This window comes from Alligator mississippiensis, chromosome 1, assembly GCF_030867095.1.
Source record: "Alligator mississippiensis isolate rAllMis1 chromosome 1, rAllMis1, whole genome shotgun sequence".
Classification (NCBI taxonomy): Eukaryota; Metazoa; Chordata; order Crocodylia; family Alligatoridae; genus Alligator; species Alligator mississippiensis.
In genome coordinates, this window is record NC_081824.1 from 190,168,277 (window position 1) to 190,189,306 (window position 21,030).

The following is a 21,030-nucleotide window of genomic DNA, read 5'->3' on the forward strand; positions in this document are numbered from 1 at the left end:
TTGTTTTGAGAATTTGCTTATTGTGACCTTCTCTTAGCTTTTTACTTAATACTTTGGCCTGGGAATAAAGATACCTATGTAAAAGGCCAAGAAATATTGTGTGACCTTGGTCAGTTCACTAAATTATTGTGGTTCCATTTCCCAGTCTAAAATGGGGAGAGTAATACTTCCCTACCCAATGCTTCCCTGCTCTCACTGCCAACAAGTGTTGCAGTTTTGGGTTCATGCATGAGAGCAGCACAGCAAGTATCCAGACTGCATAAAATGCAAAATCTAAATTGCACAATAGGTGATGAGTGTCCATATGTATGTAAGTTTTAATAATCTAAAGTTGTGTTCTGTAATAACCGGGGGGGGGGAGGGGGAATAGGTAGCATGTTAAAGTAGTGGTTCTCAACTTTTTTGGACTCGAGGCCTGCCTCACTCCTGACCTGCAGCCCTCTGGCCCTGCCAGTGCCCCTCACTCCCAACCCACAGCCTCCCACCCTCCCAGTCCTGCTGGTCACTCCTGACCCACTGCCCCCAGCCCTTCGGTGTGTGGGTCAGGGGGGCAATTACTGCTCCAGATTTGTGCACCCACAGTGGGCATGGGGCTGCAGCCTGGCTGGACTGACATGGGCAGAGCTGCCTCTGTAGCCCAGCAGGCTGGACCTGGTATGGTAGGGTGGAGTGGGGGGCTGCCAGCTGTTCGTGCACTGGGCTGTGGCTACCCTACTGCCATGACCCAGCTGCCACTGCTCCCCTCAAGCTGCCCATGTTGCCCCCCACCCCACCTCCTCTCTGGGGTAGTCTCACAGCTGCCTGGATCTTGTATGCCCTCACATGCATGTGGCACCCCCTGCCAGCCTCCTCCTGCTCCCCCCCCCCCCCCCCCCGGCATTTTTAAAGCTTGTTCACGACCCTTTCATATATTCTTGTGACCCAATTCTGGGTCACGATACATGGGTTGAAAAATGCTGGGTTTAAATGTTGTAGTTTTCCATAACCCTAGCTATTGGAGACTGTAATATGTAAAATGAAAATTAAGCCATATCTTTGGGACGTGCCACAGTGATTTTTCACTGTCCTTATTTAGGAGGGTAAAGCGAGGATTTAAATGGTGCATGGATTTTATGTTGATTCTGAGCAGGAGTCCATTCCCCTTTTTTTGAATATGGCCCTTCAGAGCAGTAGAGCACTTGCTGGATAGGTGTGAGCCAAATTGAATGACAGCCTACCAAGCACTTAACTTGTATGTTCTTTCAACTGACCAGAAATAGTCTCTTTCTCTCTCCCTCTCCTTCTGTAGCTCTCTCCCCCATGTTTTACAAACTATAAGAAATCCTACAGTGTGATATGCAGCAAGCCATTGTCCAGCCCATACTTGCATAACAATCTGTTTCTTGGAGATGAGACATCATGAACAGCAATTGAGTGTTAAATTTTCTCCCCGTCTTTCCAGTCTTGGAAATGGTTGCTGCTTTGAGTTGTTTAACATTTCACATCAGATCAGCCTTTCTCAGAAGACGAGAAACAAACTCTTCAGAAAACACAACTTTAGAAAGAGATGCTATCGTCATAATGCTGACATGTCATCTGTTATGGAATCCCGTCTACTTATTTCACATGTTTGTTATCATGGCTTTGTAATGCTATCCTCCAATGAAGTGATCCTATGAGTGTGGGTTTTTTGTTTTTTTGTTTTTTAATTGCATGGCTTGAACTTTTATGTTTTTTATTCCTCGAGGGATACAGTGCAAATTATCTGTGAATTAGGCAAATATCTAAGTGCTTCCTACCCCCTTTTCAACGCTGCTTTGCTTGAATTTAGAATTGGGCACAAAACAATGTATTCAGAGATTACTAAAAAAATGTAATAGCTTTATTGTCAGAATATTTATCATAGATCCATAGTGCTGCTATTCTTAAATCAATATATTGTAGCTGCTTTCTTGCATTCAGTAGTAAAAATACAGTCCAGTTTGAAACTTGTTTTATCAAACGAAAATAGTCACAGTTATTTCAATTGATAGAAACAAACTCAGGCTTTTAGAATTGGCTATGGATCTGCATATTTGGGATTTTTACTTACTTACAGTAGTAGCTCTTATGCTTTTAGTTCTGTTTAGTTCTTATGCTTAGGTTAACGGATTGGTGTTGTTTAAATACAGCCCTGCTTAAAAAAAACAATTTCATAAAATTGTAGAAAAATATGGTTAAAAGGGACTTTAGGAGGCCATTTAGTCCAATCTCCCTTACTCAAGGCAGGAATATCTGTCTAAACCACCCCAGACAATTATCTAACCTTCACTTAATTTTTTTTTTAAATGTTGGAGATTTCACAGCCTCTCTAGGTGATCTTTACCAGTGCTTTACAGCTCTGAGAATTAGAAAGTTCTTCTTCATATCTGACCTAAAACTCCCCTGTTGCTATTAAAGACATGCTTTTTATCCCTTAGCATATGGAGACAGAATAATTGAAAAAGCCAAACTCTCTTCTTAACAGCTCTTTTTGTATTTGAAGCTTGTTATCTGAAAATCTTCAGCCTTTTCTTTTGCAGGCCACATAATCTCAGCTCTTCCAACCTTTCTTTCACAGGCCCATTTTCTAGACTTCTAATCACTTATTGCTTTCTTCTGGACTCTTTCTACTTTGTCCCTGCTTTGCATGGAATGTGATGTCCAAAACTAGGTACAGGACTCCAGGGGAGGCCTTATCAGTGCTTGAATGGAGTGGAAGAGTCTCTTCCTATGTGTTGTGTGGAACATTCCTTTACTACATCCCAGTGTTCCATTTGTTTTTTTTCTGACCACAGTATTACACTGTTAGTTCATATTTGCCTTGTGATTGCTGCGTCCCCTAGATCCTTTTCTGCACCACTCCTGCCTGGGCAGTTGCTTCTCACTCTGTGTTTGTAAATCTTCAGTGTTGCAATTATGACAGAACAATAATTGCAATTATTTATCAGCTGATTTATTTTTACCATGTTTCCAATTAATTGATCAAGGTCCTTTAGAATCCTATTTCTGTGCCAGAGTGTTTGCTATTCTGTCCAGCTTGGTGTCACTAGTATGTTGTCTAAGTTTTTGCATTTAAGTCCATCCTCAAAAGTCATTAATGGTATAGGTGTGCACAGCCTCCAGGAATGGGGGGGAGTCCGTTTCCCCATGCTGAAAAATGGCAGTGGGAACGCTTTAACTAAAGCTTGTCAAGCGAGCTTTACTTAAAATGCCCCTGCTGCCATTTTTCAGTGCGTGGATGCTGATACGCATGATGCTGGAGCGCAGTAATTACCACTCTCCAGCAGACTTGATTAATCAAATCTGCTTTGACATGCTGTAATTAATTGTTGGAGCAGCCTTGCTGGATGTGTATAGGCACCCATCATTGTGCCCATCCTATTACATGGGTCTTCCCAAAGAATGGATGTAGTTCCATCGGTGTGCATGGCACAGTACCAAGTACAACCAGGTAACTGACACGTGGTATAACCCTAGCCTCACTACAGTCGGTAAGAGTTCTGCTGTCCACTTCCACGGAGTCGGCGTCCACCCCTTTTACCTTGAACTGTCTGCTTCATTGGTTTTAAGTTTGCTTGGCGATGTAATAAATTATGTAATAATGAAAAGTAACTCTGCAATGGATATCAAGTCAGTGGCATGTCATTTGGTGTCATTTTAATACCTCCTCTTTTTTGTATTTTATTCCTAGAGAACAAATCAAAAGGCCTTCAGTGGATGATAGATATAACCATTGCGTATCCCAGAGCTGAACCCATAGACATCCAGACTTGGATTCTTGGCTACAGGCAACCAACAATTACACATGTACATTACAGGTAGGAAATAGTCCTATTAAGTTTACAGCTAAAGAACCATGTTTGGAATCCTGCATGGCACATTTTAGCATCCTGGAGAACTGTATGTTTCTTTGAATATGGTTTGCCTAGTTATTTAAGCACAAGATGTTTCAGATTAAAAGCTCAGAGGCTGTTCTATGGCTGTTTCCTAATATCAGTGGTATACTGTTTTCATTTAACAATGGTGGTTGACCTGTAAATTGGTCAAAGTATACACTTCAGGGTATTTGACTTTACTGTACCATATTAGTTTATTTACAGCTCAGTTGTAAGTCTTGGTGTGTTCAGTTTCATTTAAACTGTTGCTTTCTTAAAAGAAGCTTATGATTATCTTTTTTTACCGTAAGATATTTCTCTTAAGTAATCTTCAGTCTGAGTTCCCTTGAAAAGTAATAGTCCATGGACATTGTCGCAGGGCACCCCAGTGCCTGCTCCTAGAGAGGAGAAACTGCCAGGGAGAGAGCCCTGGCAGAGCCAATTGAGCACAGCTGCGGGTTGCCGGAGCAGCTAAGCGGAGCCAGCTGCCTGTAGGGGGCAGGGCCTGGCCCTTATGAAGCCCAGGGCTGAAGCCAGGCTAGCAGTTCTCTGCCAGCAGCCTGGGAGGCAGGAGCTCTGGGAGTGAGGATGTGGAAAGGAGCCTAGCAGCAAGTACCATGGTCATAGGGAGCAAGGTGTTATGGCCATCGGGCTTCGGGTTTGAGTTACAGCCAGACGGCTTGAGCTTGCATTTGTGTTACAGCCTAGGGGCTTGTGGGTTTGCTTTGACGTTGTGATATTACACCCAGAGGCTTGGGTGAGGCTGTAGGGGTTGGAGGAGGCCTCAATCATAGGGACCCCAGAGAGTGTGGGGTGCCCTAGCGCCAAGAGGGCGCATTAATTTCACAGCGCCAGTGAAGGCACAGCTTGCACGCCAGTGCGGGAGCAACTGGCGGCGAGGAGCGCGGCCAGTGGGTCGCGGGCGCAACCAGTAGGTTGCAGACGGGGGGACATAGACCCCGGATCGCGTGCGGGGTACATAGACCCCAGCCCCAGAGCGAGGGGCGATTTCACTGCAAAGCCTGGGGGGGGCACAGCGAGCCCCAAAGAAGGGGAGTGCCATACTGAGCAGCCCTGGAGAGGGGCCATATTGGGGAGCCCGAGACCGGCATAGTGAGCCCAGCCGCAGGCTAGTGCGGCAACACCCCTCAGACCGAGGCAGGGCACTGTGGTTGCCCCGAGAAGACGGAGTAGCAGCGCGGTAAGCCGGCGTCAGAGTAGGTACCCGTGCGGTTGGCCGGAAGAGCCGGGGCCCGCTAGGGAGTCCCTGAGCGGGACCGCACCATCAGGGGAGGCCCAGTGAGAGGCTGGGTACGAGAGAAAGCCCAGAGTGGGCTAGATCATAGAGGAGGCCTGGGAAGCGGGCGTACAGGCATACCAACGTCTATTACATCTGCGAGGCTTGGGGCGTGGTATCAGGGGAGGTTGGAGCCACACATAGCCCATAAGACTAGGGTGTCCGGGGAACACCCACCATATCGGGAGACCCCCAGGGGTCCGGAAGAACTGCGGGGACAGAGGTCCCGAGTAGCCGTGCCCAGGGAGTCATAGGCAGCCTCCCAATCATATTCCGGCAAGACGTGGCGGGCGAGAACTAGAGGGTGCCTTGGGCCAGCCTGACACAGAGTGAGGAACCTTAAGGAGATCACGGCCCTCCGCGAGGACCCCGCCGTGACAGACATGCTCAGGACTTTTTCCTGTCCCCTCTTCCATGCTTATATCCACTTACACTTGGAGAACATACCTCCTGCTTCAACGAGGACATACTTGTATTTGTTAGAAAAATTACATAGTAAGAAAACAAACGTGAAGAGTAATGTTACCTAAAACATGGTGTCAACCATGACTGCTGCCAGGGTTGACAAAGAGAAGTCATAATCCAGGGTTACCATATTTCCAGCATCAAAAAAGAGGACACCTGGGAGGGAGCGGGGAGAGAGGGGGAAGGAAAGGGGGGAAGGACATATGATATGCCCATGCCCTGCCTCTGCCCCTCACTCCTAAACTGCAGCCCCCTGGCCCTGCTGCCCAAGCAGCTCCCATGTTGTGCGCGCATGCACACACTGCCTCTGCCCCGCTGGGGAATGCATGAGGAGCGTGTGATCCCCAACAGTCAAACTGCTGCCCACTGCTCCCAGCGCCAAGCAACCAGTCTGGGAGAGCAGAGGAAGAGCAAGAAACCTGGACATTTGCTCTTATTTTAAAAACCTGCCCGGACACAGCACAGGGGGCCAAAAAAGAAGATATGTCCAGGAAAACCCAGACATATGGTAACCCTACATAATCCACATTGTGTCAGCTGGATCATGGGCTAGTACTACAGGTACCAGGGTTTACCAAAAGCCAGCTGACATGATATTGAGCATCTCTTGTCTGTATGTTAATAAAACTTGAGGTCAGTATCTGGTCAGTTAACGTGACTCCTAAAAGCTGTGTTCTGTTCAAATGTAATGGTCTGAACAGAAAGAGCTCATCTTTTGTTAAAACCATAGGTTCAGGGAGCTACCAGAGTAGTACTAGAAAAATGACAGCCTCTCAGCAGAGTCCAGGGTGGGAAAGTGGTAGCAAAAAAAATCTTCCTTTGATAAGCAACTTTTTCTAAAGGACTAGCTTAATGTGTGAGAAGTCAACTTACTGCTATCTGTCATGTGGTGTGGGGTGTCTTTTGTTTTTCTTGTTTTTCTTTTTGGAGAGATGAAATAATTTGCAGTTAAAGGCCTAAATGAAAGAAAAACTTGAATAATTTAAAATTGTTCGCTTAATATGTTTGTCCCATTTGGCTTTGATTGCTTTTTAGATTGATCATTGAATAGCTGAGAAGTGAAAAAGCACTGAAATTTTACAATATACATGCTACCTGTTCCTAGATGTACACACAAAATCAAACCTCTGACTCATTAGCATCATGCTGTCATTCTCTCACTTAAGTCAATGAAGCAATCCAGGGTACTTTGGTAATAGATGGCATTTTTTTTGGCTGTGAAATGGTTCTTTTGAAGGAGGTTGCTATCAGTGTGATGAGTTAATGTTGGTGGTGAAAATACCATTAACTTCCTTTGCCAGAAAACAGGCAGCAAACGTATTGTTCAGTAAATGTTTGATTCCAGATTAGGTTGGCTCCAGCCCTAAAATGAAGTGGATCCTTCATGCTTAGAACAAAGAAAGTCCCTGTTGTCTTGTTTGTTGTCTGTTCTAGTCGCTGGTAAAAGTATTCTGGAAAGTTCATTTGGAACATATCGCATGTATACCGCAAACGAGGAATTGAAAATTGGAGGCCAGGGTGCATTATTTGTAATACCAAGAGGTTTGTTTGATCTTGAATGTTTGCTTTTTTTGTTTCTAGTTAAGATGGTATTGCTGTGGTCGCATACATGGAGTCCTGAATTCTGGTTACTATTATTAGTTTATTCACTGGGAGGTGTTCATGTGCTGGGAGGAAGGGACTTTGTTACTCCCTGCAGAGAGTTTCTGTTTAATTGTTTCACTGGTAGTTATTATAAAACTTCAGCTTTCCCCTCCTACTGGAGTGCAGTTGCATGAGGTTAAGCACAGCTGGGATGGGAAATCTGCATTTCAGGTTCCTAAAGCTTGAACACTTGCATTGTCTCCTGAGTTGCACCTTTAGTGGAGAAGGGACTTGACCATAGCTTTGTGACCTCCCCCTTTCCAGGGAGTGCATTGCTGGGCTTGGCCTCCCTCCCCTCCAGCATAATGTGCAGGTGTCCTTGGACTACATGCAGTAGTAGCCTGCAGTTACTGGATTGGGCCAGGCTATTTCCCCCCCCCCCTCCCCCCCACCATTCCTCTTGCATTGGAGGCATTAACATGGGGACATCAGAGGATGCTGACAGCTCAGGGAAATTCTCTTGCTGTTTTTTAAATTAAGTTTAAAAGTGCATTGAACTGTCAGAGTAAAGCAGCTCTAACTGGGGAGAGGATGTAGTGCAAGAATTTGGATTTCTAAACACAATATTCATTCCATAACAAGGCCTGGATGGTCATCGGGAAGTGTCAACCTGGCATACAGCGCGAGCCGTTTTCATGAAGCTCACCAGCTTCTGCTTGCAGGGAGACATATTTTGTTGGAACTATTGGTAGTATATATTATGGACATCGCCATGATGGACTCTTCCCTAGACCAGTGGGTGTGAATGTCCCTTACTCTTCACATATTGAGACATATTAAAATGAAACTGAAGTGCAGGTTGTGCTTTTTGCTAGTCTTGTTTTTTATCCGTTTCATTTGTCTGGTGTTCTTAAGCTAACTCCCATATTTACTGTAATAGAAGATGAGGTTTCTTCCTCCCCCTTTTGCACCCCCCTCACCCCCCACCTCCACTGGCATGAGGGGTGGGGGAAGCCTTTCATCTTATAATTGTGTACAAGGGCATCTCCTAGATATGTTTGTCATTAAAAGGCTGCCAAAAACAGCATGTGCTCAGCAGTGGAAACCAACTATGAAGTTCATGTGAATGCCGCCAACACTGAGTATGACTATAAAACACATGGCCCACATTGGGCAATCAGGCTGATGGGAACCCATGACAAGAATAGGTTAGTGTAACCCATCTGATTATGACAGTACCCATTAAGTGCAGCCCTCCCAGGTGCTGACTCCTTTTTTTTTTTTTTTTTTTTTTTTAAGTCCTAGTGAGCCATGGCATTGCATACATGTTTCATAGATGTAGGGTCGGAAAGGACCTAAGTAGATCTTCAAGTCCGACCCTCTGCCCTGGACAGGAGGGAATACTGGGCTCATATGACCCCAGCTAGGTAATTGTCAAGCCTCCTCTTAAAGACCCCCAAGTTAGGAGTGTGCACCACTTCCCTTGGAAGTTGGTTCCAGAACCTAGCTGCCCTGACTCTGAAGTATTGCCTTCTAATGTCTAGCCTGAACCTACTCTCAAACAACTTATGGCCATTATTCCTTGTTATGGGGGAACAGGGTCTCTCCCATTCCCCTCTGGTCCCCCCTGGTAAACTTATGCATGGCCACCAGGTCCCCTCACAGCCTTCTCTTGTGAAGGTTGAACAGGTTCTTTTCTCTTCATTCCCACAGCTGAGCTGTGCTTTTCTTTCCCATTTTCTATGTTTCCTTTTTCTTCACCAGCCTTCAGTGCCTGGCAAACATCACTACATAGGGCCCCAAACAGTTCACTCAAAATCCCTGTGTTGCCCCCTCTTTCAGCCTGCCACATATGATTAGCATGGTCTGTTGTCCATGCAGTGAAGCTGGACCAGGTTGCCCTGTGCCTTATTTGCATATAAATTTTTGGAGCATCCCAGGACTTGTGATGAGAACACCTGGTTGCAGTCATGAGTTGGGGGGCTTATTAGCACATGGATCTGGAGTACATGCACACAGTGATCAGTGCTGAGTAGTGGGGTCACCATGGTTTGAAATGCTGTTGACTCTGCTGGGGCCCACCACAATGGACTATGTGGTAAATCACAAGCTTTTGCCTTTGCACTAATACCATACGTAGTTTGTACTACGTTTAGGTAGGCTCCCAAGAGCTGCTCAAAAATGTGTTTATAGAATACCTGTGCTAAAACTTGCAGCTGTTTCAAGAAAAGATAACATGCATTAATTTTAGATGAATCAAGCCTGTGGGTATTATATGCAAGTTGCTACAGTCATATTTAATTTCAAGGTTATTGTTTTCAAAATTGCTCCTCACTTCCATGTGCTCAAGGAGAACAGGCTCTGATGGTAAGGAGAGGGGGAAAAGGCTGAGGAGAAAAAGTTTGGGGAAGTAGAGAGCAAAAGGGCTACCTGACCCCCAGATTTATTTTTCTCTGCTGTAGCAGTGGGAGGGGGATACATTTCATGGATTTCATAGACATTAGGGGCTGGAAGGGACCTCATGAGATCACTGGGTCCGGGGGCCCTGGGCCATAGGCAGGAAGTCAGCTGGGATCAAGTGACCCTAGCAAGAAATAAATCCAGCTGTTTTTTGAAGGAGTCCACAGTAGGTGCTTGCACCACCTCTGCGAGGAGTTTGTTCCAGACCCTGGACACTCGTACCGTAAAGAACTGTTTTCTTATGTCCAGTCTAAATCGGCCTTCTTGGAGTTTATTAGTTATTAGACCTTGTTATCCTTTTGGGAGCTCTGGTGAACAGATGTCCTGATGTACCCCTCTTATGAAGTTGTAGGCTGCCACCAAGTCCTCCCTGAGCCTTCTCTTCTCCAGACTGAAGAGTCTCAAGTCCCTTAGCCTCTTCTCATACAGCCTTCCCTCCAGGCCTTGGATCGTATGAGTGGCTCTCCTCCGGACTGTCTCAAGCTTCTCCACATCCTTCCTGAACTGGGTCTCAGTACTCCAGCTGCAGTCTCACCAGGGTTGAGTAAAGCGGGTGGATGATTTCCTTGGTTAAAATTCAAGGGCAAAACTCCAATAATTAGATTCTGTACCTGGAAAATTAAAATACATTTTCCATAAATTGAATCTAATTATTGGGGGAGTGTCTTATAATCAGATTCATCTTCTATTCAAGTAAATACAGTAAAGACTAGTGTTGCAGTTAACACTCACTGTGTCCATCAAGGGGTTTGAAGCTTTTTTCCCTAGAATTAAAATAAGTCTCCCTAACAAGAAAAGGTTAACCAAGCCTCTGAACTTGTATTCTATACTGTTCTTTACCATGAAAGTGTTTCAAACCACACTTTAATTGTTTTAAACTATTTTTGTGTGGATTAACTGTGCTTTTAAAGATGTGCATGATTTTTGCTAACTACTTTATACTAGAAACATAATGAAGGATTAGGGTCGATATGTCTAATCCTCTAGTTTGTGATGCTGAATATTGCATACTGTATTGGACTTTAAACTCTGCAAACTGATGGGAGTAGCTGTGTTCTTCATTCATTCCATATGTCCATGAAAGGTTTGGCTCTTAGTTCTAGCTCTTCCTCTATAACTATATGTAGTCATCACCAGAATGAGATCCGATCTGCACCAATTTTGAGAGAGAGATTTACAGCTTTTGTCTGTTATCAGCATGATGCAGATACTAAACTGCTAGATGATTAAAGGAAACAATCTACCAGAACTAAAGAGTAGTTGAAAGATTGGGGAGTGTCTAGTGCTCAAAACTGTCCCATATACTGTTTTAGGAGCTGTGGCATTGTAGGGAGCTACTGCATTTTACAAGTTCCCTTCTGATTCTTCTTGCTTTAATTGACGTTTTAAAACAGTAATTTTTCAGAAAATCAGGTTAGTCAGAAAAGTCAAATACTTCAAGTTAAGACGTACATAAAAACAAATTAGTAAAGGCATGTTGGTGTTAGAGCAGGATATTATTTTTTTCTTCAGACATTCTCTGCTAGGAAGACTCTCAACTTTCCTTATTTTACATCTTTTCTCCATAGGAGGTTCCAGGAGTCCGCCCAAGTTACTACTTAATTACCATATTTACTCACAAGCCACACACCTTTTTCCCCAAAAATCAGCCCTCCAAAATTGAGGGGCGGGGGAGTTGCATGGGGATGCTGATTTTCTTCACTATAACTTTACTGCATGCAGGCACAAAAGGATAAAGTCCCACTGCTACAAGAAGGCATGGGGAAGGGGAAATTCAGTGCTAACCCTTTCACAGTTGTTCTCAAATTGGTACTAGTTTTTGGCAAATTTTATCCCTTAAAGGTGTGGAGGATATGTTATACTGTGGTGGGTACTACACGAAAAACATAACTATAGGCCACAACTGGATAAATCTTTCTTCTCCACACCCCTCTCTACAATTCTGCCTTCTAAAAACAAGTTGTGTGGTTTTTATTTTGTGGGGTGTGGTATGTAGGAAAATACAGTAAATGTAGCATCACAGGTGAGGAACTGATGCCTGCTTCCTTCCAGAATATGCATGTCCTCCCTCTTGAGAAGGGTTTTTTTGCCCTCTCTGTAATATTTACTCTTCATGATTAGTTAAGAGTAGAGTGTGTGGCAGGCTCTTATACAAAATTATTTTTGGACTTGTGAAATGTTACTATTTTGTGTGCAACAATCAAGAGTACTTTGATGGTGGATTTTAAATTAAAACTAGATTTCTCAAGATTTGCTGGTTCAGTTTGAAACTCTCAAAAGAAAATTTGTTTTTAATGCTTTAAATATTACCATAATACTTTAAGGTACTTAATACTTTAAGTAGCTGATGAAGTTGAAACAAATAGGCTTTAAGTTGTTAGATGTTAAAATTGTTTTATTTCTGTATATAACCAGTGTCCTTTTTTGTACGTCAGCAAAGATGCTGTAAGACGGTCTTTTCCGACGTGCATGGATGTGATCTTGGGTATTGTCCAGGCAGGGCAAGAAGCAGGAGCTATGGAGGGTACAAACAGACCTCTCTGTCATTCTCCAGGATCTCAGCTTTCATGCACTTGTACAAAAAAGTCTCCAACAAACAAAACAAATGTGTATTAAAAATATGATCTCAGTGGAACTGAAGCAGTGTTGCCTGCCTGAATTGTTAGAGTACCTGGAAAAATGGCTCTGAAGTCGCTGACTCATTTTAATCAGAACGCTTCCCTGACCCCTCTTCCCCCTTCCCAAATTCAGCAAGCAAACTCAACCACTGAATTGTATAAAGGTCTTTATGGACTAGAGTTTATTTAGACTGCTTGGGGTAAATTTTCATCCCGGTGTCAGTGGTAGTCAAATTTTGAAATATCAGGTGTGATGGAATACTTGAATTCACTTTTGATTAGTTTCATCTTGTTTTAAAGCTCGTCTTTTTAATGCATTTGTTTTGTGTAAATGATTTTTTTTCCCATGAGCACTAATGGAAAACTAAGGTTTTCTCAATTAAAAAAAAAAAAAAAAAAAAGTCCCACCTAAGTTGTGGTACATGACTACATTTCGGTAGCCAGTCCTAAGCATGTGCAACAATATTTCCATTTAGATCCCATTTCTAGCTTCTGCTTATCACTTTTTAGCAATCAGTTATCTACTGTCAGATCACTCTGAACTCTTGGAGATTTTTTGGCTGAATACTGCAGTTACATTTGACAGACAACTTCAGGATTTTTAACAGCTTGAAATCCTTTTTTTATTGATTATTTGCTTGCAGCAACAACAGTTTTCAGTACCACTAAGAACTGTTGGAGAGAGCGTTTTGATGTGTTTGTGTAAAAGATAGATCGCATCTCTTAAAACTGTTGTCATTTACAGAGCTTTTGGTGTTAATGAACATCACAATATTGGAACAGCTCCAGAAATGGGAATTGAGGTTAACTGAAGCCCAGTGAATTTTCATTAGTTTCTTTCCATTTTGTTTGTTTTGAAATGGGCAGATTAACCATTCACGCTGCTGACGGCTTGCATGGCTGCAGAGTGTGACATCTTTGAGAGCAGTCTCTCTTCTCCAAAATACAAAAGGTCACAGTTGTCTCTGTCTGCTGTGTCACTTTGTAACCAAAAATGGTTTTAAAATAGCTTTAATACAGCATTTGTTAGTGCACAACTTTACTGTGCTCTCTCCTGTGACCTTCAGTGGGCAGTTTACACAGTAGTCCTCCTTTCCTTCCTCTCCTACCTCTGTTAGGAAGAGGGAAATGCTACTTTTTAAACTGCTACAGAATATTCTGTAGATGCTATTAGGACAGAGACCTTTCTCATCTAGACCTAGCTGAGGGGAATTGGACCTGCTGGACCAGAGGTCAGCAACCGTTTGGGGGGGGGGGGGGGGGAGGTTGTTTTGTTTTTTAAGGCTGCAGGCTGGAATGACCGAGTTCAGGTCAGAGGTAGGTGGGCAGGTGTTAGGACCCCATTGCCAGTACTGCTTTTCTCTGCGCTGGTGTGGGAAAAGCACCTGCAGTTGGTGCTTCACCCCACAGTAGCACTGGAAAGTGACCCCTGCTGAAGGCCCCCACCCCTCAAATGCTGCTGAAGCCCCATGCCCATGGACTGTATCTACCCCCCCAAACCATAGGCTACCATCCACTGTATTGGACCATACGTGGTAAAATGGTTGTTAAAGATAATAATATTGTACAGAAATGAATTAACCTTTGATATATGGTATTTTGGACTATTAGTTAAGAATATGCTAGCTTTTGCTATAACGTTTTCTTTGTGGATAGTGAAGTGGTAACTTATCAGACTTGTGGGCCACTGTATATCCCTTATTTTTTAACTGTTTCCAGTCAGTCGGCTACAGCCTATTTTGTCAGCATCTGAAGAAGTAGGCTGTAGTTGATGAAATCTCATAAGCTAACTTGTTCAGAGAGGTATAACGTGTGGCAACAGCCTGTTGGCACAATTGCCACTAGTGGCGTGGCCTCTTTGTATGGCATGCAACAGATCAAGGAAGGAACAGGCAGCACAACAGCAAGACAGGGCAGGGAGCAGGGACTGGGGTGGTATAAGTGCTAGGGCTCACGGTTGACAGCCCAGAGATCGCAAGTTTGAGGCCATAAGAAGCACTCATGGTACAGCCCAGTCAGATTGCAACAAATGTGTGCATTCTGCTAAATACCTTGTCACAAGGACATGAAAAAGGAAAGGCAGGGGTGGGAACAGAAAGCAGAGCAGCAGATTGGGTAGAGGAAGGGAATTGGAGTGGTACTCAAGAAAGGTACAGCACTAATTTTGTGGCACACCTGCCAAAAAGGTTGTACCCCGCGAGTGTATAAGATCCTGCACAGCCCTGCCTTCTGCCTAACTTCAAACAAACACAGCTAAGTAGGTCTCTTTGCTTTCAGTTATCAATCTAGGCAAGATTTAATAAAATGACCAAACAAGGAAAGGCTCATGTCATTCCCTGAGAAATGAGTATTCTTGGAAAAGTTAATTGTATACCTCTACCATGTTTAATACGCTCTGAAACACTCGCGGCAAGTATAGGAGAAACAAGGAATAAAAATAGTCTTTATAAAACTGGCTTAAAAATTATGAAATTCAGGAGCTTTCTTTTTGTAGGGATTGAAATGGAACATTTTTTCTTCCTGCTTTGTCTGTTTTTTGACCAAGTACAATAAAAGAAAGCAAGTGCAGTAGGAATACCTACTTTTTTTTTTTTTTTTTTTTGCTTTTTTTCAATTTAAGTTTTCAAAATGTATCAATTCGTGGAAAGCTAAAGCAGTGATAGTCGATCTTTTAATGCTGTAAAGGCTGAAGAGTGAATTGCAAAGGAATGTGTTTTTATACTCACTTGGGGAGGAAGAAGAGAGATTTTTATGGGATGGGGTTAGAAATTTCATTTTCAGTACATCTGTTTTGCAATTTTTTTTTTAGCACAATTACTATTACTTTCTCAAACAATTTTTATGGGCTTCAGTGCTCAAGAGACCAAGATAACAGCTGCTAGCCATGCTCAGCTGTGGTATATAACCAAAATAATTGTGAGGTCCCTTAAGGGCATCCTTCCGCCATTCTAGTTATTAATTGTAAACAGTGTTTACTGAAGTGGTCTTGATTCTTGAGTTGACCTTGACAATGAAGATCAAGGGGTAGAGGGGATCAGTGTGTGCATCTAAAATTTGATACTGGTGATAACAAAATACATAGGATAAAGGCCAGTGAGTCATGGAAACATTTCCTTTGTCCTGCAGCCTGATGACCAGAGAGGCCAGTCATGTGTTGTGCTCTGCCCTGTGCTTTAGCATGCAGCATTAGATCCCTTCTTCACTATTCCATTATTTCTTCTGTGTTTTTAAGCTTGGAAAACTATTTTAAAGCTTCCTGGTCCAACACTTGGAGATTAGGCTGTGCCAGATTTAAAATTACACATGCAACTTTAATCATTCTCCTTTGTACTTCATTGCAGTGATTGCCAGCCAGGATGCCATGGCATACTGAGGTGCCTTGAGATCCTTTCAAGGTAGATGCAGGATACCACACAATGTTAGTACTTTTAGATATGCAAATATGATTCACATGATAAACCCAGAGATTTCAAATGGGAATCCATAGTATTTAAAACATATTCTTCACTGTTATGAGTTCTGAGTTCTTTGCAACAGAAGAGTTTCTCTTATTTTTATGTAGTCCAAAAACAAGTGCAAACTGAGAGCTGACATTCTTAGGGGTGCCTTCAGACTAAAAAGCACTGTTCTAATTATGCTGATTTACTGTTTTTTGTGGGACCTGCTGTCTCCATTAGTACATGAAATGAATGGCATGGTATCTTTTTATCCTCCATGGTTCAGTGCAAGGCCCCTTGCCTGCCCTGCTGTGCACTCTTCAAATCTTGCAACAAATAAAGAATAGTTTCCTCCCGAGCTTCATAAATATATCTTCCCAGCAGTCCTTTGAGGGGAGGTGGTGCCCTTGCACCCTTTCTGTAGCTGGCAGGCTGAGGCATAAGTGAATGCCAGAACTGCTAAAGGAGCCCGTCAATTCTGGGGGCCCAATTTGAGTTGCCTAGGGCCTGTTTTCTCAGAGAACTTTTACTGTTTCAAAGCAGTTTGTGTGCATACCACAGTTCCTGTTGGCTTCAGGCACCGAGAAAATGAGGAAAAGACCATTAACTGCTGCTGAGACATGTAAGTGTAGCCTTTTTGCATGCTGTCAGCCAGGTGATCAGACTGAGTGACAGCAGAAATAACGTAGGGTTAAAACGCTAATCCAAAGTGCATTTCTCTTCTACTCTTTCTATACCTTAGGCTTGCTTACGTCAGACATATATCATTGCATATTGCTACTTGCTAATAAATTATAATAACCTTTGTTTGTTTTACCCAGTTTTGGTTGTATCTTTCTGTGTACTTTCCTCATGTTTAATCATGTTTGGTGCCGTGAAGCTTTTACAGTCTACCGACAACTGCATTTATTCAAGTAATAGCAACCATTACACATGCATTGTTTCAGATTTGATCATAACATCCTGTGTGCTTTTATCTGCTGTTGCAGTTTGTACTGAATTACTCTGTCTCAGGGTGTTCTTGAATAGATCGGTCCCAATGTTCTGATAAACTCTGCCCTGGACACAGTTTAGGGCCTCCAAGCTGTTAACTCTTCCTGACCTGCTTTGTGGCCTACACCACTTTCATTACTTTTTAAATTAATTACTGAAATGAATGGCCGGCAGCTTCATGCGTTAGCAGGAATAGAATGAGAATATAGACACTTCAAATAAACAAGAAAGAAGAATAATGGGTTCAGAGTGAAGGGGGTAGTCAGTAGACAGTGCTCAAAGGTTGGAACTTTCAGATTTGGAAATTTTAAATATAGCATGAAGTCTTCTTTGCATTAATGAGCCTCATTAAGGTGGTTCTTATTTGGTCTTTCTTGGGTAATGTTGCTGAAATTATCTCATCTAGTCTCATTTCATGCTATGAAGAAGATTTGGTGTGCTTCAAGAACTGTAGACCTGCATTCAAAAGAAATGAGCATTACTTTGAGTTTCTTGAAATCTATTGTTTAGACCAGTGAAGATGAACTGTTGGTTTTTCTTTTTAATTTTGAAAACTTCCCCTGCACCCACTCTTTCAGGTGAGGCAGAATTTACAGAGATGGAGGGGGTGTTTTTTGACTGTTTCATCCTGTTCCACTTCTGATCTTCTGCTGATCAGGTGGCTTTCATTTCACTCATGTTTCATAATGGCTGATTTGACTGTTATTAAAAAATAAAGAAAAAATCCAATAAGCATCTTCCTCCAATCTTGCTTTTTCTAAATATATGCTTATATGTGTGTTCTGTTGAGTGTGTGCTTTACAAGGAAGGTATTGTGCCTTGTTTTCTCACTGTGAGCATATTTTAATTTATATTTAATATAATATGTTTATGTAATAAACATTACAGTGTTTGACCCTAAGTGGATGAATTTAGGCTTCCTGTGCTTTTTGAGTGTTGCATTAATGAGTTTGGTGCTAATGGAAAACAGAACATTCTGATTTGCTGTAATTATTTATTTGCACTAAAAAAAAAACCCTTTCTCTGTGGTCATGTTGAGGCGCATACCCCCCAGAAAGTTTATTCTGGAAAGTTGGGGCAGAAAACAAATCTTAAAGAAGTTCTTAGAGCTCTGCCAAGCTGCTATAATTAAAAAATTAAATTTTCAAGAAAGCATGGGTCTTATTGAAATTACCACATAGTCACATCATTGGCTGCTCCAAATCCAGTGTCCTGCCTTTGTAACTAGTGCAGGGATTTTTAGAGGAAGCTGCAAGACCACAGTGAGCATATTCTGACAAAACATTGATTATAGGCTTTGATCTGAGAGCTTAAACTGAGATCTTTCTAACTAAGGCTTTTATGTGCCAACAGCAAACGTTTTGCATCTCTGCTCTTATCTACTTCTGGAAAAACAACTTAAATGGCACGGATGCTGCATCAGCAGAGTCCATTTTGCATCTGCATCACACTTGCCTTTTCTTAGGTTTGAGAGTCACCATGGTGTGTAGAGCAGGGGTGGGCAACCTTTCCTGGCTGTGGGCAAGAATGACCCCCCAGGGCTGGGGTAGAAAGGTGGGCTCTAGGACCCTGCCATTTCTCTCTAGTGGTCTGTGTAGAGCACAGGCAGCCAACATTTGTCCCTGTGTGGGGTGACATGGGGAGAAAGCTCACAGAAGGTGCTTCTTGCTGCTAAAGCCTCACATCTGCAGCTGCATTCAAAGGTTCTGCAGGCCGGATCCAGCCTGTGGGCTGTAGGTTGCAAGTCCCTGATGTAAAGCATGGGTTGTCAAAGATACCTGGGCCTTGAGACCAGATTCAAACCACGAGGATCCTTTCAGGCCAGTTCTGGACTTGGCAGCAGTGTGGATCTTTGACACCCCTTTGTGTAGAGCAGCGCTTCTCAAACTATCTGATGTGGCGAACCGGCAATTTTTTTTCCAGTGGGCCAGGGACCAGTGCCCGGTTCAGCCGGTGGCAGCAACTGCGTGTAACAGCGCTACACAAATGCGCGACTGGCTGTTGCTTTCTTTCCTCACCTCGCGCGACATGACATTACCTGGAGTGCTGGAACATACGAACTGTAGCGCTATGACATATTAATGTTATGCTTCTGAAAATATATTTTTCTTTCCTGGCAACTCACTGCGGACCAGCAACCGGTGGCTCGTGGACTGGCACTGGTCCGCGGACCACTATTTCGAGAAGCACTGGTGTAGAGGAATGAGCCTATAGCTCAACTTTGCAGTATTTCTTCTCCTTGCCTTTCATCACTCAGGGGCTGCATTAGTTTAGGGTACTTGTTCATTCTCAGAGTTGCAAGAGCAGCCAGAGAATGATTGCTAGGTTGAGGATTTTCTCCTGCCTTTCTAAATATTAGTTTTCATTTCATAGTTAACACTTTCTGTGTTAAGTCACTTTAAGTCATGACGGTGGCTTTATATGAAGCATTCTACTATCTCTTTTACTTCAATCCCAGTAATCAGCAAGAATATAGCAGAGAAGGGAAACACCTCAGTGTAACTAATCTCCTAGCTAGAAAGCGTTGCTTGCAGGGGACACAAAGTAGGCTTGAATCTTTTCCAGCCTTAGCTGACCATCATTGCTGCCAACAAGGAAAGTTTCAAGGGAAGATTAGGTAACCCTTGAAATAATCCTGCACTTACACCATAGGACTGGCTGCTGCAACAGTAGTAGCTGCTGAGGTAGGTGAAGGTTCAGTACTTTGTCTTGCCTGAAGGCTTTTACTCAGCATTTTCAAACCAAACTAATCATCAAAAAAATAAAGTACGGAGGGGGTATGTATTGCAGGTAAAAATCCTGAATCTTTCTTTATTTTTAGTAGCCAGCTAAAGCATTAGGCAAAAGGCAGGGTAGATTTGCACCTTTATAAACCAACTAAATCAGAGATGTATAGCATAAGCTTTTGTAAGCAGGGGGCTTATTTCATCTGATGCTGTGAAGGGACTGCCAGAAGCAAAGCTGCTAACTAGAAAGCAGTGATTAGAATACAAAGTGTAGGAAAAGGAGGATGAAAGAGGGCACTGCTGGGAGAGAGGCATGTAGGTAGGAGAGAGAAAAAGCAGTTAACTTATTGAGAGACATAGGGTTTATAAAAGCTAATCCAGGTAATGGGATATGAATCTGTAGTCTCTATGTAGATGGTACTTAACACAGCCCAGTGTGTGGATGATTTCCTGTTCCACAATTTCATGTTCAAGTTCATTTTCAAAGTTTTGTTGCCGGTGAATAGCAACTCTGAGGTCAGTGATGGTGTATCCAAGGAGGTTAGTGTTCTGCCACAAGCTTGTGCGTCTTTCTGGAACTGATGCTCAGTGTTTGCTCATTCATTCTTACATGGAGGGGTCACTTCATCGGTGCAACATAGACAGCACAGGAGCACTGTGAATGGGTGATGGTGTATATGGCATTGTTAAAGGCGTAGGTAGATGAACCTTAATATCGTTGAATTTCCCTGAGCTTTTTATTTTTAGAATGGCTGACATCTTTACCATATATTCCGATTCAAGTATATATACATAAAATATATATATTTCCTGTGCAATAAGAGAAATTACTTCAACAGTTGCAAATTCTGGAAGAAATACTATTTAGAAAAACTAGTGATTAGAAAAAGAAACTGGTTTTGAAATATGAAAGCTTAGAACAGCGGGGGCCAAACTTTTTGGCAGGCATGCCACAAATTAGCCCTGCACCCTCGAGTGCCACTCCAACTCCCTTTCCCTGCCCAATGTGCTGTTTTGCTCTCTGCTCCCTGTCCTGTGCTCTCTCTCCCCAGGCTCTCATATGCCTCACACACAGATTGCCTGTGCCACTTGTGGTGTGTGTGTGTGCTGAAGACTTAGACAACATGGAACCGAGAGCTGCTATTCTGCTTAGTCTGATTATCTCCAGAGGAGACCAGTATAAATTTGGGCCATTGTTTATGTTCTTATTTGAATCAATGTATAGCAGAAGCTATGATCAGACCAAAGAAACCAGTTACTTTCTATGCATATTTCTAATGTTTCTATTATGAGACTCCAGCTACTTTTTATTAAAGATGCCTGCTGCTCTGTGTCATGTCCAGTTTTGAACAGTCATTTTGGAGGAAGAAAATCTTGTTGCAGACACTCTTCTGAATTCCACTTTTTCTTTAGAGACTTTTGAGCTTGCACAGGGCACGGTGGTCAGGACAACAGGTCTCCTTGCCATTAGTTGAGGCTGTTTGGTGGGTCTGGTTTTCATATATGCTTGATTGGGGCTGTTCAGGTAGCAGGCTGCTTGTAGTCTATGAGAAGTTATGTGATCCGCAGGTTTCT

General features: G+C 43.0%; 1 protein-coding gene across 6 annotated transcripts in view; it reads left to right on the forward strand.

Moving 5' to 3' along the window:
- Nucleotides 1–21,030, forward strand: part of LPGAT1 (lysophosphatidylglycerol acyltransferase 1) — a 123,889-nt gene that overhangs the window by 80,166 nt on the left and 22,693 nt on the right. For all 6 annotated transcript variants that reach the window (XM_059718067.1, XM_059718059.1, XM_006261519.4 and 3 more), the window contains one exon: nt 3,692–3,818. In XM_059718067.1, the coding sequence (XP_059574050.1) occupies nt 3,692–3,818 (127 nt within the window). The remainder of the gene's footprint in view (nt 1–3,691; nt 3,819–21,030) is intronic.